General features: G+C 37.9%; 1 protein-coding gene across 1 annotated transcript; it reads left to right on the top strand.

Annotated features, from left to right (window-relative positions):
* The first annotated feature begins 168 nt into the window (after positions 1–168).
* LOC122047957 (probable disease resistance protein At1g61300) lies at positions 169–4,112 on the top strand. The gene is made up of 3 exons (XM_042609502.1): positions 169–626; positions 800–3,308; positions 3,792–4,112. Exons 1-3 carry the CDS (start codon positions 350–352, stop codon positions 3,805–3,807), a joined length of 2,802 nt encoding a protein of 933 aa, XP_042465436.1. The 5' UTR covers positions 169–349; the 3' UTR covers positions 3,808–4,112.
* The last annotated feature ends 15,422 nt before the right edge of the window (positions 4,113–19,534 follow it).

The following is a 19,534-nucleotide window of genomic DNA, read 5'->3' as shown; positions in this document are numbered from 1 at the left end:
TTAATTTAATTGGTAGTATCTGCTGTTTTTTAATACGTTATGATTATCCTTTCCTTTTGCTCTGTACAAATCATATGGCATGGTTTGGCACAGTAGAATGAGCGTGGATGACGGACATCTCTGATCAAGAATATTATTTTTAAATTTGTATTAGCTTATATTATTCGATAATTCTGTTTTGAGTCAATTTTACCTATGTTTAAAAAGTTTTGACCGCTATTTATTTATTTATTTTTGATAAACGAATCAATCTAGATCTTGACTAGTTTCTTTCATTTGTGTTTTGCTTCCCTTCCCTTGCTCTGCAAAAGAAGTAAATCTCTTGTTGCAAGCTACTTTCTCCTCGTCCATGGCGTGCATCAATCTAAATCTCGACGTAGACGTCAACAGTTGCCTGAGCGGGCTGTGGGCATCGCTGCCAGTACTGGGCAGGCCGAAATCTGGCATCCAGAAATTGGAGAAGGAAATGGCAAGATTGAGAGTCAAAAGGGACGACATCAAGAACCAGATCGACCAGGCGGATCGCCAAGGAAAAAATCCGACCAACGAAGTGAGCCAGTGGCTACGGGAGGTGGAGGAACTGGAAGGCCAACTGGCTGCTATCAACCAGGATTTCCAAAGCATGAGTCAGTATTTACTTTTTTTTAACTTCTTCCTTTTCATGCCAATTCAATTGTCACGCTTTGTGTTTTAATCCATACAAGCTACTACGTACTGCTTTTATCTAGAAGAGAGTAAGAGGGTAAAAAAAAAATAGAAAAGGAATTTGTATCAGTCTTCTACTGCTTTGTTTCGTTAGGTTGCTTCAGTTGCAATTGCTTCAATCAAACTAGCGGCACGTCGAGTCAAACACAGGAAGTAGGAGATCAGGTTCTTATCAGAGAGTCATCGAACTACTGCTCCATCATTCGAAGAGTGGCGAAGAAGCTCGGCGAGGCTACTGAATTGACGAGCAGAGCTGGTGCACTGGATCCGATTGCCACAGTTGGGCCTCCGGAACCCACCATGATGCTTCCCATCTCGCACCGACCGCCTGTTGGGATCGAGTCGTATGTGGAGGACATTGTGAGCTACATCGATGGTGGAGAAGGCAACATCATAGGCATCTACGGAATGGGCGGTGTCGGTAAGACCACCATGTTAAAGAGGATCCAGCAACACTATCATCTTAACCATGCCATATTTGATCGTGTGATTTGGGTTGTGGCCTCCAAAGACTGCCAATTGAAAAGGCTCCAGATGGATATGGCTAAGAGTCTAGGACTAGAGACACTGCAGGAGAGTGAGAGCGAACAAACTTGTGGTGATAAGTTATTTAGCTACTTGAAGAACAAGAACTGCTTGATGTTTCTTGATGACATTTGGGAACATCTGAATCTTCAACTGTTGGGGATGGCACACTCGGCTACTGAGCAAGGCCAGCAGCAGCATCAGCAGCCGCGCAAAGTCATGGTGTTCACGACCCGCAGCGAGACAGTGTGTGCACAAATGAAGGCAGAAAAGAAGATCAAAGTTAGATGTCTGGATTCAGAACAAGCATGGCAACTCTTTGAGCAGAACAGCGATGGGGATGTTCTCAGCTCAGATGCTGGAATTAAGTTCATCGCTGAAGAACTTGCTAAAGAATGTGCAGGCCTTCCGCTCGCTCTTGTCACCGTCGCCCGGGCTATGTCTGGGAAAAGGTCTTGGGAAGCTTGGAAGGAAGCTCTCCATCAAATAAGGGACAAACATGAGTGGACAGCCATCAGTCTTTCAGAAGATTCACTAGTCATGTATAAAGCCTTCAAGCTGAGCTACGACAGTTTAGAGAATGACTCCATAAGAGAATGCCTCTTGTGCTGCGCTTTGTGGCCCGAAGATTATGAGATCAACAAATTCGAAGAGTTGATACCGTGTTGGATAGGTTGCGGCATATTCGATGAATTTAATGTGATCAATGAAGCTTTCGCCAAAGGCTACTCCCATCTGGAAGCTCTCGGGGCTGCATCCTTGCTAGAGAAATGTGATTCGGACTATGTCGTAAAGATGCACGATGTCATCCGAGACATGACACTGTTGATGGTTTCTGGGTTGAAGGGGAACAAAAGAAAATGGATTGTAAAAGCAGGAATCGGGTTGAGTGATTTGCCTAGACAAGAAGAATGGCAAGAAGCAGAGCGAGCATCATTCATGGTGAATAATATTACTTCTTTACAAGAGTATGGAGCTTCCACTTTTTCAAAACTTTCTATGTTGATTCTCCGACGAAACAGAGGCTTGGAAACAATTCCTCCGAGTTTGTTCGCAAGCATGCCTAATTTAACATACTTGGATCTCAGTTATTGTCATATAACAGAGCTTCCTAGGGAGATGTGTAGTTTAACGGAGCTTCGATATTTAAACTTGACAAATTGTTATATTACAAGACTGCCAATTGAGTTTGGTTGCCTGGTCAAATTAGAGTATTTGCTTCTAGTGAATACTGGTCTTGAGATTGTACCCAATGGAATGATATCCAATTTATCAATGCTCAAATGGCTGAATATATCTCACATTTATCCTGCAACTGAGTGGTGGTGGGATGAGTTGAAATGTTTCAAAGGACACCACCAATTAAGTGTGGAAATTGGCATTAATGCTACAACAGATGATATTGAGCGACTCAACATGTTATCACCAAATGTCTCCATATGGAAACTCACTTTGGATGGAGAGAATATTTCAAAACTTCCAAACTATGATCTGGGCACTCCACAATGGGGCTGCAGGGTAAGTGACAACCTTGAGATTTTGTACATTCAGGACCTCAGATTAGACCGATTAGAGTTGGCTATAGGCGTGGGTCGCGAATCAAGCTTCGGATGTTTAAACATTCTCCGTTTTATTAACCTAAAATTATTGGAAGAGATTTCATTGAATAGAGTTCGGCTCTACAACCTTCGTGAAGTATTAATTTTTGATTGCCCCATGTTGAAGGATGTTTCCTGGGTTCTCCAACTGCCATGTCTTAAATCTCTAGATATAAGGTTGTGTAGGACAATGAAGCAAGTAATAAGTGAGGTAGGAAACTCCAACTCCATCTCTAGCTCTAGCATCCAACACTTGAAATTGTGGCACATGTCGGACCTCAATCTCTTTGCAAACCGTCCGTTCCATTTTCCCTACTTGGAATATGTACAAGTGTATGGTTGTCCAAAGCTAAAAAAATTACCATTTGGGGTTGAAATATTGAAGAACAGATTAAAAGTGATTAAAGGTGAAGAGTATTGGTGGAACAACCTGGATTGGGATGACGAGAGCATCAAGGATTCCCTCACCCCTTATTTTAGGTAACACATCTATCTTCATACCATCTATTTTGTCTTATATGCAATGAATGAACATTTAGTTAGAATTTTATGAAGTAGGCAAAATTAAATAGTTTAAGATGCATGTCTTCCTTTGATATTCTTTTAAGGGCAATTTAGGGAATCCATTTTCGAAAATAAATGTCTTTTTTATAATATGAAAACTAAGTGTTGTCTTAGCTAGATATTTTGGTAAATTACAGTTAAATAAATAATCCCAGTGCACGTTCTTGTTCTCTAGAAGCAAGTAGTTTCAATTTCGTCATATTTCCTAAATAACTATGATGTTATCTGCAATAAAAAATAATAGGCTACTTCATTGAGTCAATGTTTTTCATTTCAAATTAAATTAAATATTCTGATATAGATGAAAATTATTATGAGTTTTGGTTAGGACTTGACAATATATATTATATCTTACGTACTCTTAACTATTACTTTTAACAAAAAATTTAATCTTTGTAGGTCTCGGCCATATTGATCATGGTTAATTATGGCCAATTCGAAATGAAACATCGGCCATGCTTCTGGTCAAGGAGACTAATATATATATAGGGCGTTCACTGTTTTGATCGTCGTGGATGGTCAAATTATATTGTTGGATTATTCTTTGGTTGGTCCGACATGTATGCATCTAAATTTGATTGATGATTCCTAGCTAGCTAGTTAATTGGACATCTCTATCTTTAGTATTTTAAAATTTGATCATCGACATTTGTCTTCTTGACTTTATTTCATCACCAAGTTTTTGCATTTCATATATATAATGTTACAGTTTTAATTTTATTTGATATCATCTTTTGATCATATTAATTACTACGATGCAAGATGACATGCGTAAATGACATGGATTGATTTATTATTTAATATTAATGTTTATAAACTTTATTATATGGTTTGGATAAGCTTAATTGGATGTTTAACTTATTGTCTATGTTTACATTAGGATCACATGACTATACGATATGTTTATGGTGTCACAACTCAAAGAGCCTCATCCCTGTATGAGGGATAATCTCTTAGTTTACGATAATAGTTATTCACCAATATATTGTAAAATTCTAAAAATTATACTATAAATGATCTTACCTTAATTTTCTACCACTTTATCATAATTAATATAATCCTCTTCCATATTTTGCTAATTTTTTTATTATTATTTCTACTGTAGGGAGACTCGCTACTTGTCGTTTAATTGCAACGGACAAGTGATCAATCAATCAAGATTTCAAACTCAATTAGACCCTTAACAAAATTATTATTCAATTTTAAAATTTTAATTAAATTGCTTGTGTTTAATTAGATGATTCAAGGCCAGTTCACTATACGTGTTTAAAGAAAAGATTGCATTACTTCAAAAGAAATTATTAGGGATAACAAGATCTAACAGTCAAGAAAGTGACATTGATTTAGTGCATGTAGAGTCGTCAATTGTGGCAATTGTGGTAATAAGATAAATACGCTCGTTCCTAGCGTCCCCGTCAATTCGTCCCAAGGTCAACACGGAGGAGGTAAATCACGGACGATTACTAGTCTTTGAAATAATGACTAACACATAAGGGAGATATTTACCTCGACTTTTGCCGATATTTGAACCCCAGATTTCATTATGGTAATACCTCATGTGCTAGCCACTAGATTCATCCGAGGGGACGCATGTAGAGTCGTCAAGCCCATTGTCTTCCTTGGCATTTCGTGTAACTTTATTAATTGCTTAATCACAAGGATGAGATATATCTAGAGGAGCAACCTGAGATTTAAATATTTTGTAGCGACTATCTTTTTTATCAGCAAACATCATTTTGACACAGGCAATCTTTAATTAAATCTACTTAACTTTCATAATCAAACTTGAATTTATAGAATACAAGTATATGCCTCTTGTTTCTAATGACAAATTATTAAATTTTGAAGTTTAGCTTTGCATAAGGCATGGAGAGGCTGCGGAGCCAACTTTGACATTGGCCGACCTGCAATTCATGAATCACAAAGGTTAGGCTCCGCTTTGGAGACGTCGTCGATAGTTTTGGAGGTCTCCTACATTGACGACCAGAATAATGTACACCAGAATAATGTAGGGCGGTGCTCTTGAATACGAGTGAATGGAAAAAAGGTGAAAGAAAATAGGAGTTTCATTGTGAATAGAATTTTAATTTCACATTGAGAGGTTTTTGGTATATTAGTTGATTTATATTGATTCACATGTTTTGATGATGTAAACAAATGCATGGGGAGATACTCTCTCTCACGCGTGAGTACGCAGGGGGTGCAAATCTAGGACCTGGCTTGCGCTGAACCAAGTTGACTCATGTGCGAACGCGACCCTGCGCACGCTAAATGTCAGACTGGTCGAGGCAAAATTTGGCCAAGTGAAACAACTAACATTTTGCCACGTAAACTTTTTTGCTGCTTGTGTAACGGATGCATTAAAGGAAGATTAATGCATAATCAAAACGGTTGAGAGAAACGCTGGCGTTTTGTAGCTTGGTGCGTAATGATCATTAATTGATCATTAATTTTGCCGTTCATTTGAGCTCCAATAAAAGGAGGCTGCAACTATAGGAAAAAGGGTTATACACGCGAAAAGCTGAAGCTCTCCACCTACGTTCCCCCTTCGACTCTGTCGTGCAATTCCTGCTCGGCGGAGTGCCCGTGATAGCAGTCGGGTACCTCTCAGTTCGCCGTGACCACCAGTGCTTGATGGGAATCACGGTTAGTCGTTGTATCATGGAAAACAGACGACCCAAGAAAGGCTCAAAGCACAGCCGGAGGTGAGATGAATCTGTTTCAAAGAAACTACATTCAACGCAGGTCTTGGTTCGTGCAACTCGGTCGGCAGCAACTCGGTTCGTGCAACTCGGTCGACAACAACTCGGTTCGTGCAACTCGGTCGGCCTCTTCATTCGGTCGGCCTTACTCTTCACTTGGTCGGCCTCCTCACTCAGTCGGCCTTACTCTTCACTCGGTCGACCTCAACCTTCACTCGGTCGACCTCTTCACTCGGTCGGCCTTAAGCTTCAGCAGTCGGCACTCGCTAATCGGCGGTCGACACTCGGCGGTCGACACTCGGTGTTCGGCACTCGACGTTCGGCACTCGGTAGTCGGCACCCAGTGGTCAGCACTCGGCGATCGGCACTCGACAGACATCAGCCCCTGCTGACAGTATGAGATTATCAGCTCATGTCATTTCAACAAATAAGTTGAATTTAAGTTTGTATATTTAAATTAAGCTAAACCCTCAAAAATCTCTGACAACAGATTGTTTCGTCCAACAATTTTGAAACAAATTCAATTATGTTGAGATGGCCACAAAACAGAATGTTGAGGTGCAACAGACTCAACACGTGCAGGCCCCTTCCGCCCCGATTGGAAATGTGTCAATCAGTCATGGGGAAAAACTAGAGAAGTTCAGTGGATTGAACTTCAAGAGGTGGCAGCAGAAGATGCTCTTCTACCTTACCACGCTCAATCTGGCTCGGTTCTTGACTGAAGACCCTCCCAAGCGTACTGAGGATGTTAATGCGTAAACCATTAGTCCAGTCGAGGCATGAACTCATTTTGAGTTCCTTTGCTGAAACTACATTCTCAACTACCTTGCCGACTCGTTGTATGTTGTGTGTAGCATGAAGAGAACGACTAAAGAGCTGTGGGAGTCCCTGGACAAGAAGTACAAAATGGAGGATGCAGGGGCCAAGAAGTTCATCATGGGCCGATTCCTGGATTACAAGATGATTGCCTCCAAGATGGTGATAAGCTAAGTCCAGGAGCTTCAGGTGATCTTGCACGAGATCCACTCAGAAAGGATGGTTCTGAGTGAAACCTTCCAGGTGGCTGCTATCATTGAGAAGCTGCCTCCCGGTTGGAAGGACTTCAAGAACTACCTGAAGCACAAGCGGAATGAGATGAATGTGGAGGAACTCATTGTTAGACTTCACATTGAAGAAGACAACAAGAGTTTAGAGAGGAAACTGTTCTCTCAGGCTACTGTGAAAGCCAATGTGGTTGAATACATTCAAAGCTCGAAACGGAAGAACCCCAAGTCTTCCAAGATGGGACCCAGAGGAGGCATCAGCAAGAAGAAGTTCTCTGGGAAGTGCTTTAACTGTGATAAAGTAGGACACAAATCTTCGGAGTGCAGAAAGCCGAAGAAGAAGCAGGAGACCAACCTAATTGAGGGACCAGAAATGGACGACCTCTACTCAGTGGTCTTAAAACTAAACCTGGTTGGTTCAAACCCGTGGCAATGGTGGATCGATACTAGAGCCACCAGACATGTGTGCTGCAACAAGGAGCTGCTCCACAACTTTGAAGAAGTCACTGGAGACAAACTGTTCATGAGAAACTCAGCAACCTTGGACATTAGGTCATCTTTTCAACATGTTGAGAGAAGCAATGAACCACTCAAGCTAATCTACACCAACGTGAGTGACCTTAAAGGTACACCAACATGTGGTGGGAATAAATATTTCATCACTTTTGTATAACACAAAATATTGTTATGTGTATCTTCTCAAAAGTAAGGATGAAGCTATAAAGAAATTTGCTCTCTATAAGAATAAGATTGAAAACCAGCTTAATAGAAAGATTAAGGTGGTTCTAAGTGACCGTGGCGGTGAATATGTATCACCGTTCACTGAGTTATGTGCTGAACACGGGATCAGACACGAAACAATAGTTCCTTATACTTCTCGGCAAAATGGAGTTGTTGAGCGAAAAAATCGAACTCTGAAGGAGATGATGAATGTTCTTCTATTGAGCTCTCTCAGCATGTTGAAAGGATGACCTTGTCATTTTTGCTTTAACACAAATCTCACACTTGTGTTTCGGGTTAAGGTGGAATGTAGGTATGCTTTGCATGTTCATTAATATATGTAACACATCGTAGTTAACATGTCATATTCTACCATGCCACAAACATGAAGACTCAAGCATATAAGTGGAAGAGCTTTCATTCTTATTTATCTTAAGCCTAATGACCATTACATTGAGCTTGAACAACCCATCAGATACACAGTCTCTTCCTACAAATATTTCATTCTTAGATAGTACAACTCTGTCTGACTCAAAAGTAATGTGAAAGCCATGCTTACTTAATAGTGATCCGAACACTAGATTCTTACGAATCTCTGGAACATACAACACATTGTTCAGTGTAAGGTTATTGCCCGAGGTCATCTTCAGCACCACTTTTCCTTGGCTCATGATGTCCGAGGTTGCTGAGTTCCTCATGAACAGCTTGTCTCCACTGACTTCTTCAAAGTTATAGAGTAGTTCTTTATTGCAGCAGACATGTCTGGTGGTTCCAGTATTAATCCACCATTGCCGCAGGTTTGAACCCACCAGGTTCAACTCAGAGACCACAACAAAGAGTTCATCTATTTCTGGTCCCTCATTTAGGTTGGCCTCCTGCTTCCTCTTTGGCTTTCTGCACTCCAAAGATTTGTGACCCACTCGGTCACAGTTGAAGCACTTCCTGTTGGTGCGGTTAGCACTAACGGTCTAACTCAGTTTTTGATGAATGACAAATTATGTTAAGTTAGGTTTGTTGTTGTCTAACACTCTGATCGAGTGTACAGGCGAAGTCCAGACAGGTCGACGGGCTGACCGGATGTCTGGCACGAAGCCCAGCTAGGTCAACGGGCCGACCGGATAGCTAGCGAGAAGTCCAAGCGGGTCGACGGGCTGACCGGACTCTTGGCACGAAGCCCAGCTAGGTCAACGGGCCGACCGGATAGCTGGCGAGAAATCCAGACGGGTCGAATGGCTTACCGGACGTCTGGCAGGCGAGTAAAGGTAAGTCACTGGAAGGGAGTGACTGTGAGGACGCATTCCCGGGAAGGGAACTTAGGCGCCGATCCGACTTAGAACCATTTCGGAACTCTAAGTCGAGATCTTGACTAGATTTCGGTCTCGGAGAGACGGAATCTAAGTCATACTCTTTATGTTGAATTTATAAACTGTGCTAATACGTTGTTTTGCAGGAAATTCATTATATTTGCCTCGGACTAATCTTGTCTTGCAGGAGAAGGACTTTTCTGGAGAAAGATGGTCCGGGCGCCCGGAAGGGATCCGAGCGTCCAGAGGTAAATTTTATCCCCTGACGCGACGTCGACACGTGGAGCCTCCTGGTTGGGTCGACTACGTCATGGTCGAGGCACCCCAAGCCTCCTATATAAGGAGGGTTGGTAACGACCTTTTCGCATTTCACAAGGCACCCCAAATTGATAAAGATTGGAACTCAATTAACTAAAGAAAACACATGTCGTAGTAAGGAGTCCCAAGTCATATTTTTCCAAGAATAACTAGTAAGTTGTGTGAATTCTAGAATTGGTTCCAATCAAAATCTAATTTCAACTAGGTCAAGAATAGCATTAAAGAAAGAATCTCTCATCTAAACATGATTCACTTCCTTCTAACCAAATGAACCTCAATTAAATTCAAGATCTAATGCATCATTTTTACATGAATCAATTTCTATCTCCACCATTCGCAACCACAGTAACAATTACATTCAAAATCTCATCACAATTGTAAGAACCGAAAATAACAATCATTCTCCATCTCAATCAAGTTCCAACCTAAACTCAATCGCCACATCTTCTATTCTCAATTACAATCAACAATCAATCTCAAAAGCTCAAACACTATAATATTGAACAGATGAAGCATCCAATTCATAATTGTAATCAACTTGAACAATCAATCTAAACCAACAAATCTTTAATCTCAACCTCATTCAACAATGTTTAATAGAGGTATACAATGTAAAAACTAAGTGATTCATCCAACATTTTAACTCATTCACTATCACAACAAATTCAAGCATAGAACAAGGATTTTCTGAATTGAAGACTAAAAGCTAAAGGAATTGCAGAAAACATGACTGTAATTGTAAACTAGGTTAGTAGTTAAACATAGTTTAAATTGCAAACAATCAAAGAAAACAAGTATCAAAACTGAAACAAAATATGAATTGCAAAACTAGGTAATCAGATCATCAGATCTGAGCAAGTTCAAGCATAATTCAAAGACAAAAACAAGAAAATCTAAAACCTAAATGGCATTCCACTCACAAACCCGAAACTAAACCTCTCCTCTCTGCCGAAACACAGATCTGCCTCAGAGAACACCCTTATGGCAAACACAGCAACCCAATGAATCCATAGCTCATCCAGGTGAAGTCCAGAGCTACTGGGAACGCCTCTTGAGCTCGGAATCATCTGAATTCTCCAGTCGACAAAGAAAACATAGCACTCTTCCTGAAACCGGAACGCGAGGTGGAAGTGAAGATGGATTGTTCTCTGGAGAACCGGAGAACGACCCTAAATCCCCCAGAGAGAATGGCCGAAGCTCAGATCGGAGAACGCCCCTAAATCTGGCTTGGATGAAGCTTGCGGACAACAAGATCACAATCGGAGAACGCCCCTAAATCGCTGCTCTGCGCTTCGTTTGCTGGACGCCGGATCACTAGGGTTTCGCCGGAGATGAGTAAGGATGAAGTTCAGATCTGGAAGTGGAATGGGAAGCTGCGACGGGGACGAAGACGAAGGGTGAACAGTGGCGGTGTCGCGGAAATCGCCGAGCTCCAGCTTGCACTGTAGCTTCTCAAAGCCTTTATACCCTTTTCAAATCTGATCGGACGGTCCAGATTAATTAGGGCTTGATCAACGGTGGAGATGTCTCAGATCGGAATAGAAAGCTCTAGATCTTCATCAACGACTGAGATGTGCTCCTCATTAGGTTGGATGGGCCAGATCTTCAATGGATGGCCTAGATTTGCTTAATCTTCAATGGACGGTCCAAAACACTCCAAGGCTTGATCAACTTGATTAGCCCTTGATTTGAGCCCAAATGTGGCTTGATCTGATCGAGTCCATGACCCTTTTGATGCCTACAAAATAAGAATCAAATATTAGAACCAAATACCATGAAAATTAGCTAATTTGCAATTAGGTCCAAAATCAAATATAATATTGAAATATGATGTAAAATGTAAAATTAAGCTATGAAAAGATCATGAAAAATATGCATTATGAATTAAAACAATATAACGAAATCATAGTTATCAAATCCCCCACACTTAATCTTGGACGTCCCGTTCAAATCAAGAAAACATAAAATCATCTCCACAATAATCCCCTAGCAATACCTAGAAGATAGTGAAAAGAATTTAACTAAGGTCATCTTAAAGATCACAAACAATCATGAATACAATCCAAACAATAATCAGTAGGTATGGTAGTTTCAATCCAATTGAAAAATTAAGCAAGTTACGTTGCAATCTCACAAAACATTTACCTATTCTAGCCCTCACACTCAAAATTACATATATGTGGAGCTCACTCAATGCAACTCACAACATTTCACTACCATAAGCTTGCTTATTTTCTAATTCTCCACCACTATAAACATAGCATACATGAATCAAAAGGATTTTATCAACAAGAATTGAAATGGAATCAAGAAGAACAATGAAAGTGAATGAAATGACAAAAGAAAAAGTATCAATGAAGAAAATGAGAGAATTAGAGTATTGGAGGAATATACTTGATGAGTTGACCAATTTGATATGTAAAAGATGAATACCATTTGTCATTATCAATACAAAAGATCAAGCTAAACTCCCCTTCAATTTGATGGCAAACATAGAATCTTGATACTCTATCTTCCATATTTGATACTCTTTTGATGTGCCATTTTTTCAATTTTTTTCTCTCACTGTTTTTCTCTGTTTTCACTTTATTTCCACTTCAATTTCAGCTTTCTTGAAGCTAAAACAATCTCACATCAACTTGTGAATAAGAACTACCTCCCCCACACTTAAACTTTGGCCGTCTCGGACAATAGCACACACCATGTATCCAATGGATTAACACACTAGAAGCTACTGTCCCTCTTTCTGCAGAATTTTTTTTTTCTTTCTATGTATCTGATTTTACAGATTCGAATTCATTATAAACAGAGGCCATTTGATGGAGTGGTTATAGCATGACTCTAAGGATTCAAGTACCACAAAACACACGTTGCAATTTCTAAATCCTGAGTAAAAACAGCAACTGTATTCTTCCAAACATTCTGAATATATAACATCGAATAACATTGCAATTTAGACATATAACTTGAAATTGATTCATTGCCACATAATGCTATCTTGGTTACTCCTTTCTAGATACAGAATTCAATGCAAGCTTCAATTTCTGAGCTTCAGTTTCCTAGCATTAGAAAGGTTTCCTCACCAGCAACTATTTCCAGGTTAAGCAACAACATTTAGAACTTCTAGCTGCACTTTTAAATTAGATGGTATTTCTGCATTTCTGCATCTAGCTTAAGTTATTTCTGGTTAGAGACAACAAGAGATTTGCCATAGACAGTATTGAAGTTAATCAAAATTTTTCCACAGTTGGATTAATGTCAAAATTAGTGAACTCCTCAATTCAGCTTTTATAATATCAGAAACTTCAGAATCTTTGAATTTCTAAACACTTACTAAACTTGGTGTCACAGCAATAGCAATTCCAGAAACCAGGGTAGTCTATGCTGTTGTCACTGTCCCTCCTTATGAACGACCTCAAACTCTATATAAGCAATGAAAACAATACAAAAGTTAAAGGTAAAGTAAAGGCAACAGGTCTGAAAACAAAAGGGACCAATGACATGGAGATTGATACAAAACTGGCACACAAAAATCAGAAAGTTGCAGCTCCTATTCTATTGCTCTTGCTCTTGCTCCAAAATTCTAGCAACAGATTTTGATAAATCTGTCCATTCAACAGCTAGACTCTTTCAGCAACTCTCTCTCTTGAATTTCTCCTTCCCAATAGTTTGAACTTCAGATTTAAACTTAGGGATCTGTTCTGCAACTCATGTTTCAGCAACAAAATCTAAAAGAATCCAAGCTGCCGTCAGATCAATTGGAGGAACAAGCAATCCACAGATTGTAATTGCACACAACAGAATAATTAGATTCTGAATTCCATCTTAATCTGTAACTCCCAGCCACTTCGTCAGATACAGTTTAGTTTTATCAGTAATACCATTCAAGAAATCAAAATTTGGATGCAAGTTCAATAGAGTTCCAAAATCTTCTTGACAGGACTAAATCTGATATTTGAAGCTTCCATTGTCATTGTCCGAACCTTTGCATGTTCTTGAATCATAAGAGGCTGTTAAGTTGGAAAGGACAGTTAAGTTGGCTCTTACAGAAATCAAATTCAGTGAAGTTGCATGTTCTTAATCATGAGACAATTCCACATTAGACAGGTTTCCACACTAAATCTTTCAAGCATTCTGCAACTTCAAAACAACAGTTGAGTTTCAATTTTTCCATGAATAAGTAGCTTTAAACTCCTTTCCACACAGCAAAGTGCAGATTTCAGCCTTTTTCACATAATTTGTATCAACTATGCATTGTTTAGCCAACAAAAATCTCAATACTTCTTCGTCTTGTTTCTTAAGACCCCTATCAATGCATACTCCAAAAGCTTTCTAGATTTCAGTAGTTTTAGCTCATTAAAATTCAATTCCCAAATTGGCACAAAAATGCCATATTCATCATTTTGCAGAATTCTGCATTTTCTCCTTTGTATCAGAATTCACATTCTTTGCAGCTACATGCTTAAATTCACAGAAAGTTTGAAAAGGTGAGAAAACCAAATGGCAAATTCATTCTAAATCACACTCGTAATGCACCAATATGTAGCCAAATCGAATTTATATAACCAACAGTGACAATTCAGTATCAAATTTCTGTATTTACAGCTTCCACAGTTTCCTTTCTTTTTATCTGTCTCTATGTAAATCTCCTTCAAATGCCATTATTTCCTAAACCTCTTGAGAATTTCATCAACTGCGAATAGATTAAGAACTTGTTTCCAATTAGCACTTAGTTTGAAAGGTTGGTTTTTCGGAAATGCAGATCAGTTTGGCACTCAATAAATCAAATAAATGTTGTTGCAGATTTACTGATAAAGAACAGGTCCAAAGAATTGTCTGAATTTTGGACTAGTTCCTGGTTAGCTTCCAGCTTTGTAACTCAACCAAACTCACTGATTTCAGCATTGAAATGCAGCTGCCAATTTCAGAAATCAGCAGCTCCTGTATTCAACTTTTCTTGAATATGCTTAGGATTAGAATCTGCAATTAACCTTGGCACAAAGCAGTATTAATTTGATACTTTGTTGCTGGTTAATGAACTCATTAAAATCAGCACAACAACCATAGCACTTTGTATCTTTAATTCTAAAATTCACAACTCTGCAGCTTCTCAGATTGGTTTAACTTCAGAATGTATGCTACTGCTACTATAACTTCAGTTCAGAACTTTGAATTGAATAACACCAACAGCAACTTTTGATTTCTACAATTCTTCTTTCCATATTCTGGTTCTGCTGATTGTACACTATTCCAGAAATTCAACTTCTCAAACCAAAGCTCAATCACAGCAGGCCAAAAACGGAAATAAGCTGAAGATATGCTGCAACACTGATATTAACAGAAAACTGAACAAAATGATATCAGATAAAATTTCCATACAGACTTCAGAAACATAATTCAGCAGGATGTTTCCCAGGTTAATGTATCAGCACTTCGATTTCTTACATTTCAAAGTTTGACGCACCAGTGAACTCCAACAACAGCCTCTGCAACTCAATTTTCCAGATTCCATTTCATCATTCTACTACTCACTGTTTATACTTTTCAGCAACAGATTTTGAGAAATCTGTCTGATACAAATTCACATTTCATCCTTTCACTATTCCAGCTTCCTTGTTTCTTCCTTTGGAACTGTTAATTAGCATACCAAATGCCAACATCTACCTCAAACACTATTTTCGGAAGAAATTCCAACATCCTTCAACTCCAACATTGCAACCCCTCCCCCACACTTAGAACTTCGCATCCATCCAAGTTAATCTAACTCATCATGTATTCAACCAAAACTCTTAATAAAAGAGTGACAAGAAATGATCAAGGATTAGAATGTTAGATGAGAATGTTTCAAGAAAATTAGAATACTTGATGAAAATATTTTAAGAAAATTGTGGGAAAGAAATTAGAAATTAGGATGGCACAAGAATGACAAAATCCTTCATTACCACGCATACAAATGCTATTATGACTTTGAAAAGAAGCAAAGCAAGTTCTAGAGTTTCAATTACTATGAGTGCATGTCACACAAGAGAATATAATAGAATGTAGGCTTAAAGTGGTCCTCTCTAGGTAATATTCATGCAAACAAGCTCAATTGATCAAAATTGAAATCCACCACCATTTTAACCAATATCATGTAAGTAGAATATCCAATCATGTCCAATGACCTAAAATTGATGATCAAATTTAAGAGACTTTTACCATCTTAAAAATATTACTTAGAAAATTCCCATGGAGACTTTTATTCAAAATTGAAATGCTATGTACTAAACAAAATGCAAAATATGAAAGCAAAGTGTGGAAACAAAATGCAAAATGCAAAGTATGAAACTAAAGAAATGCATAAAAAGAATTTATTAACAAAGCATGAATTAAAATGCAAAAGAAAGCTAAATTAGAACCAACTCCCCTTTAATTCCGGTGGTCGAAGAAGATTTAGCAACAAAATCCACACCGGTAGAGGTGTAATTGTGGTTCCACTAAAATTCTTTTTATTCTTCATTTTTTCCTTTCAAAGCTTTTTCTAGAGGTCGGAGGCGGTTCAATTCAAGCATCCACTCCTGAAGCTTGTATTCTCCTACAACATCATTAAAAGACAAGAACTCCCATACACATGTGGGATAAAAAGAAAATAGGAGAATATTAGTGTGAGTAGAAAATTTATCAAGCAATGAATCACATCTAATGAAATCAATGAACGGTACCTCTATTGAATTTTCTGATAAATCAATGAACGGATACATGGCTGAGAGAGTTTTGTGAGACAACACGGGTGGACAGATGTTCACTTCCTGCTCTTCCTCTCGTTTTCTCTTTCTCTTATCTTCCGCTCTTCTCTTTGCTCAAGATGTAGCCTCCTTATATAGGAGCTCTCACCTTGCCTATAATAAATGACCAAATTATGATCATTTAATGCTAAGTTTAATGTCTTCATTAATGTTGAGATATTACGGAATCATTATTAATGGGTTTAATAATGTCATTAATGCTGAAACGAAGTCACCATTAATGTCGAGACGTTACGGAATCACCATTAATTTCATATTAATATTTCTGTTACACAAGATAGCAAAATATTGGTTTATTCACTTAGGCAAATCTTGTCTCGACCAGTCTGACATTCAACGTGCACAGGTCATGCTCATACACGAGTCAATCTTGGTTCAGTACAATCAGAGCCCTGGATTTGCACCCATCCCTGCGCACCCATGCGTGAGAGCACTACAAGAAAAAAGCCTAACAACAACAGTTTTTCACCGTTGTCGTAACCCCTTTATAACTGTTGTTAAATGTCGTGTTGTTAAAAGGGGTGCCCAAAGACAACAATTTTTAACCGTTGTCTTTGAAGGCAAAGACAATATTTTTACAACGGTGAAAAACTGTTGTCTTTTCCTTAAAAGACAACAATTTTTCACCGTTGTCTTTGAGTGTCTACCTTTAATAGCAGAGTCTTCAACAACAGTTTTAAACTATCTATGACAACGGTGAAAAACTGTTGTATTTTTTAGATAAAAAATAAAAAAAAATTAATACACAATTTTCCAATATTATAAATCATTCAAAATACTAAATTTCAAAATAAAATTTAATATACAATTTTCTAACATTCAAAAATAATATCTATAACATCCTGAAGAAATTTCATAAGCAACCAATAAAATGATAACACTATTAAAACAATATAACACGAGATTTTCTACTTAGATGTTGATGAAGAGGAGGGACTACAGCTCCTAGTGCTCCTTAATTTGTTAAAGTCTCTCCATTTTTTTGGCTTGTCAGCATTCTTCCCAGTACTCTTGAGGACACCTATTCGAATAAAGATATATATTACAAATTAGAAACTAAACTGTACGCATGATTCTAATTGCACTGCATAAATGTCACATAGCCATAAAAACCATTTGATCTAGTCATCTAACAGAAGTGCAAAAAGCGTTATCTATGTAACATAAATGGTAACCTCTTGAAACAATATGGTGGCTCTTAAAGTCATGAACACGTTAAGGTTTTCACCAACTATAGTAGGAATGGCTGCAGTAATTACCTGAAACAACATAAATCGTTAGTTTTGAAGGCAGAGTAGAGAGACGTCATGCAACTTTTAGAAATCAATGCAACATAATCTTAAAGAATAACATTATAGCAGGATAAAGATGCCAAAAAGAGCAGTAGATTGAAACTAAAAAAACCACCAAAGAGTCTTTAATATGTACAAAACACCTTTTAACTTCATGTTGAATACAAAGTGAACATAATCGAATGAATCGAGATGCAAATATTGCAAATGTAAGTTAGAAAAAAAACTAAGAAATGATAAAGTAACTGTAATTTAATCTAACTTATGATTTAATTCTAGATTTGGAGAAGTAAGAAGTGTAAGCTTTTCTAGATCACCATGTATAGAAACTGAAATATTAATAGGGCCATTACTTGTCAACACATGATGTTCCTAAGAGGAAGAAATGGACTTTAGAAATAAGACCAAAGAACAAATACATTAACTGCAAGCATAGAATATGCTTGGGTGATTACATCAAAGGTAGATTATTGACATTTTTAATTAAGAAAATGAGGAAGGAAATGAATGGAGGAAATGAATGAGATTTTCTACTTATATGTCGATGAAGAGGCAGCACTGCAAATCCAAGAGACGGCACTGCAGATATTGCAATACAACAAAAAGTAAATTCTTTTTTCTCAAACTAGTCAAGGAAAATAAAAGGACTAATGATCTATAAGTGTGAAGGTCTAATATGAGATTTAATGTTCACAGATTGCAACAATAACTTCACCTTGCTTGGTGGCTGAGGAGGGAATGGAGTATATGGTTTCTTCTCCTTAGCCTTTACTTTCGTTTGAACATTCTTCCTTGATAGTGATCTTCAAAATTATATTAATTGTCAAGATGCATGCTATAAAATTGTTCAAACAATCACTTTTTACAGATAGTTTATCTGTAAAAAGAACTAAACTTCAATAATAAAGCTAACTTAACATGGTAATTGGTACTGAAAGAATTTCTTCTATAAAAGAGCTAAACTCCAACAATAAAACTAGCATACATGACAATTGGTATAGAAAGAATTATAGAAAAACTAAATCTCCAGCATGTTGCATTAAATACTAAAGGCAGTTTTCTATTGGATCAGAATTAACTTTAGAAGGAAGAACCACATAACTTTATATCTGCTACTAAAAGAGCTAAAAGTGAGGTTGATGATTCTATCAGTACTAACATTCTAATTGGTGCAAAGGAAAGATAAGTAAAACAACTAACAATTAACTCTCAATAGTAGAAAGAACAAACATTCTTCTTCCAAAAGCATACTTTCACACTTATCAGAAGTTGGTAAAAACTCTTCTATAGGTGTAAATACCAAAAACATCCTTTACTGAACCTATCCTAGCATTCAATTAGAACACAATGACAGCATTATGTTATAGCATCAAAGCAACTCTTTCTTTGCACTTGTTACTTCATTCATAAAGGTACCGTTTGCCATATACTTTAGAAATCGGAGAAAAAAACAATTCCATCAATAAAGAAAAGAATTAATCCATTAACCATATCCGTAGTTGCATAATACACCTAGCTAACAAACAATACCACCCATTCATAGTTAACCACTAAAGCCCAGAACATTATCAACAACCCTTCCCAAATTCGGCCACAACCCCATCACCAATTCCAAACAACCTTCCAGCAGAACCAATACTTTGGTAAGAAAGGAAGCCCAATACAGCAGGAGCATCAAGTAAGCCACCTAACAAAATTCGTTCAAAGAATCTGATCAATAAAGAGTTCCATAAATGGAAAAGAAAAATAGATCTCAAAATCAGGAAGCCGATCCATCAAAACATAGTCGAGTTATCTTGCATACCACCTTCAGTTATCCAAAACCAAATCCATTGGTGTACCGATTTTCATACCAGAACTCTGCAATCCACAAACACACACAGGTACAAAGAACCCTTGCCGTAAATCACACAAACTCTTCACAACAAAATTGAATAACTGTTATAAGAATTCAAAACAACCCAAAGATCCCCAATGA

This window comes from Zingiber officinale, chromosome 2B (assembly GCF_018446385.1).
Source record: "Zingiber officinale cultivar Zhangliang chromosome 2B, Zo_v1.1, whole genome shotgun sequence".
Taxonomy (NCBI): domain Eukaryota; kingdom Viridiplantae; phylum Streptophyta; class Magnoliopsida; order Zingiberales; family Zingiberaceae; genus Zingiber; species Zingiber officinale.
This window is presented reverse-complemented; position numbering and strand designations above follow the sequence as displayed.

Excerpts from the sequence above, each read along its gene's own strand:
- LOC122047957 (XM_042609502.1), top strand. The coding sequence starts at position 350 with ATGGCGTGCATCAATCTAAATCTCGACGTAGACGTCAACAGTTGCCTG. Across the intron at positions 627-799 it reads CCAGGATTTCCAAAGCATGA|GTTGCTTCAGTTGCAATTGC; the intron begins GTCAGTATTTAC and ends TTGTTTCGTTAG.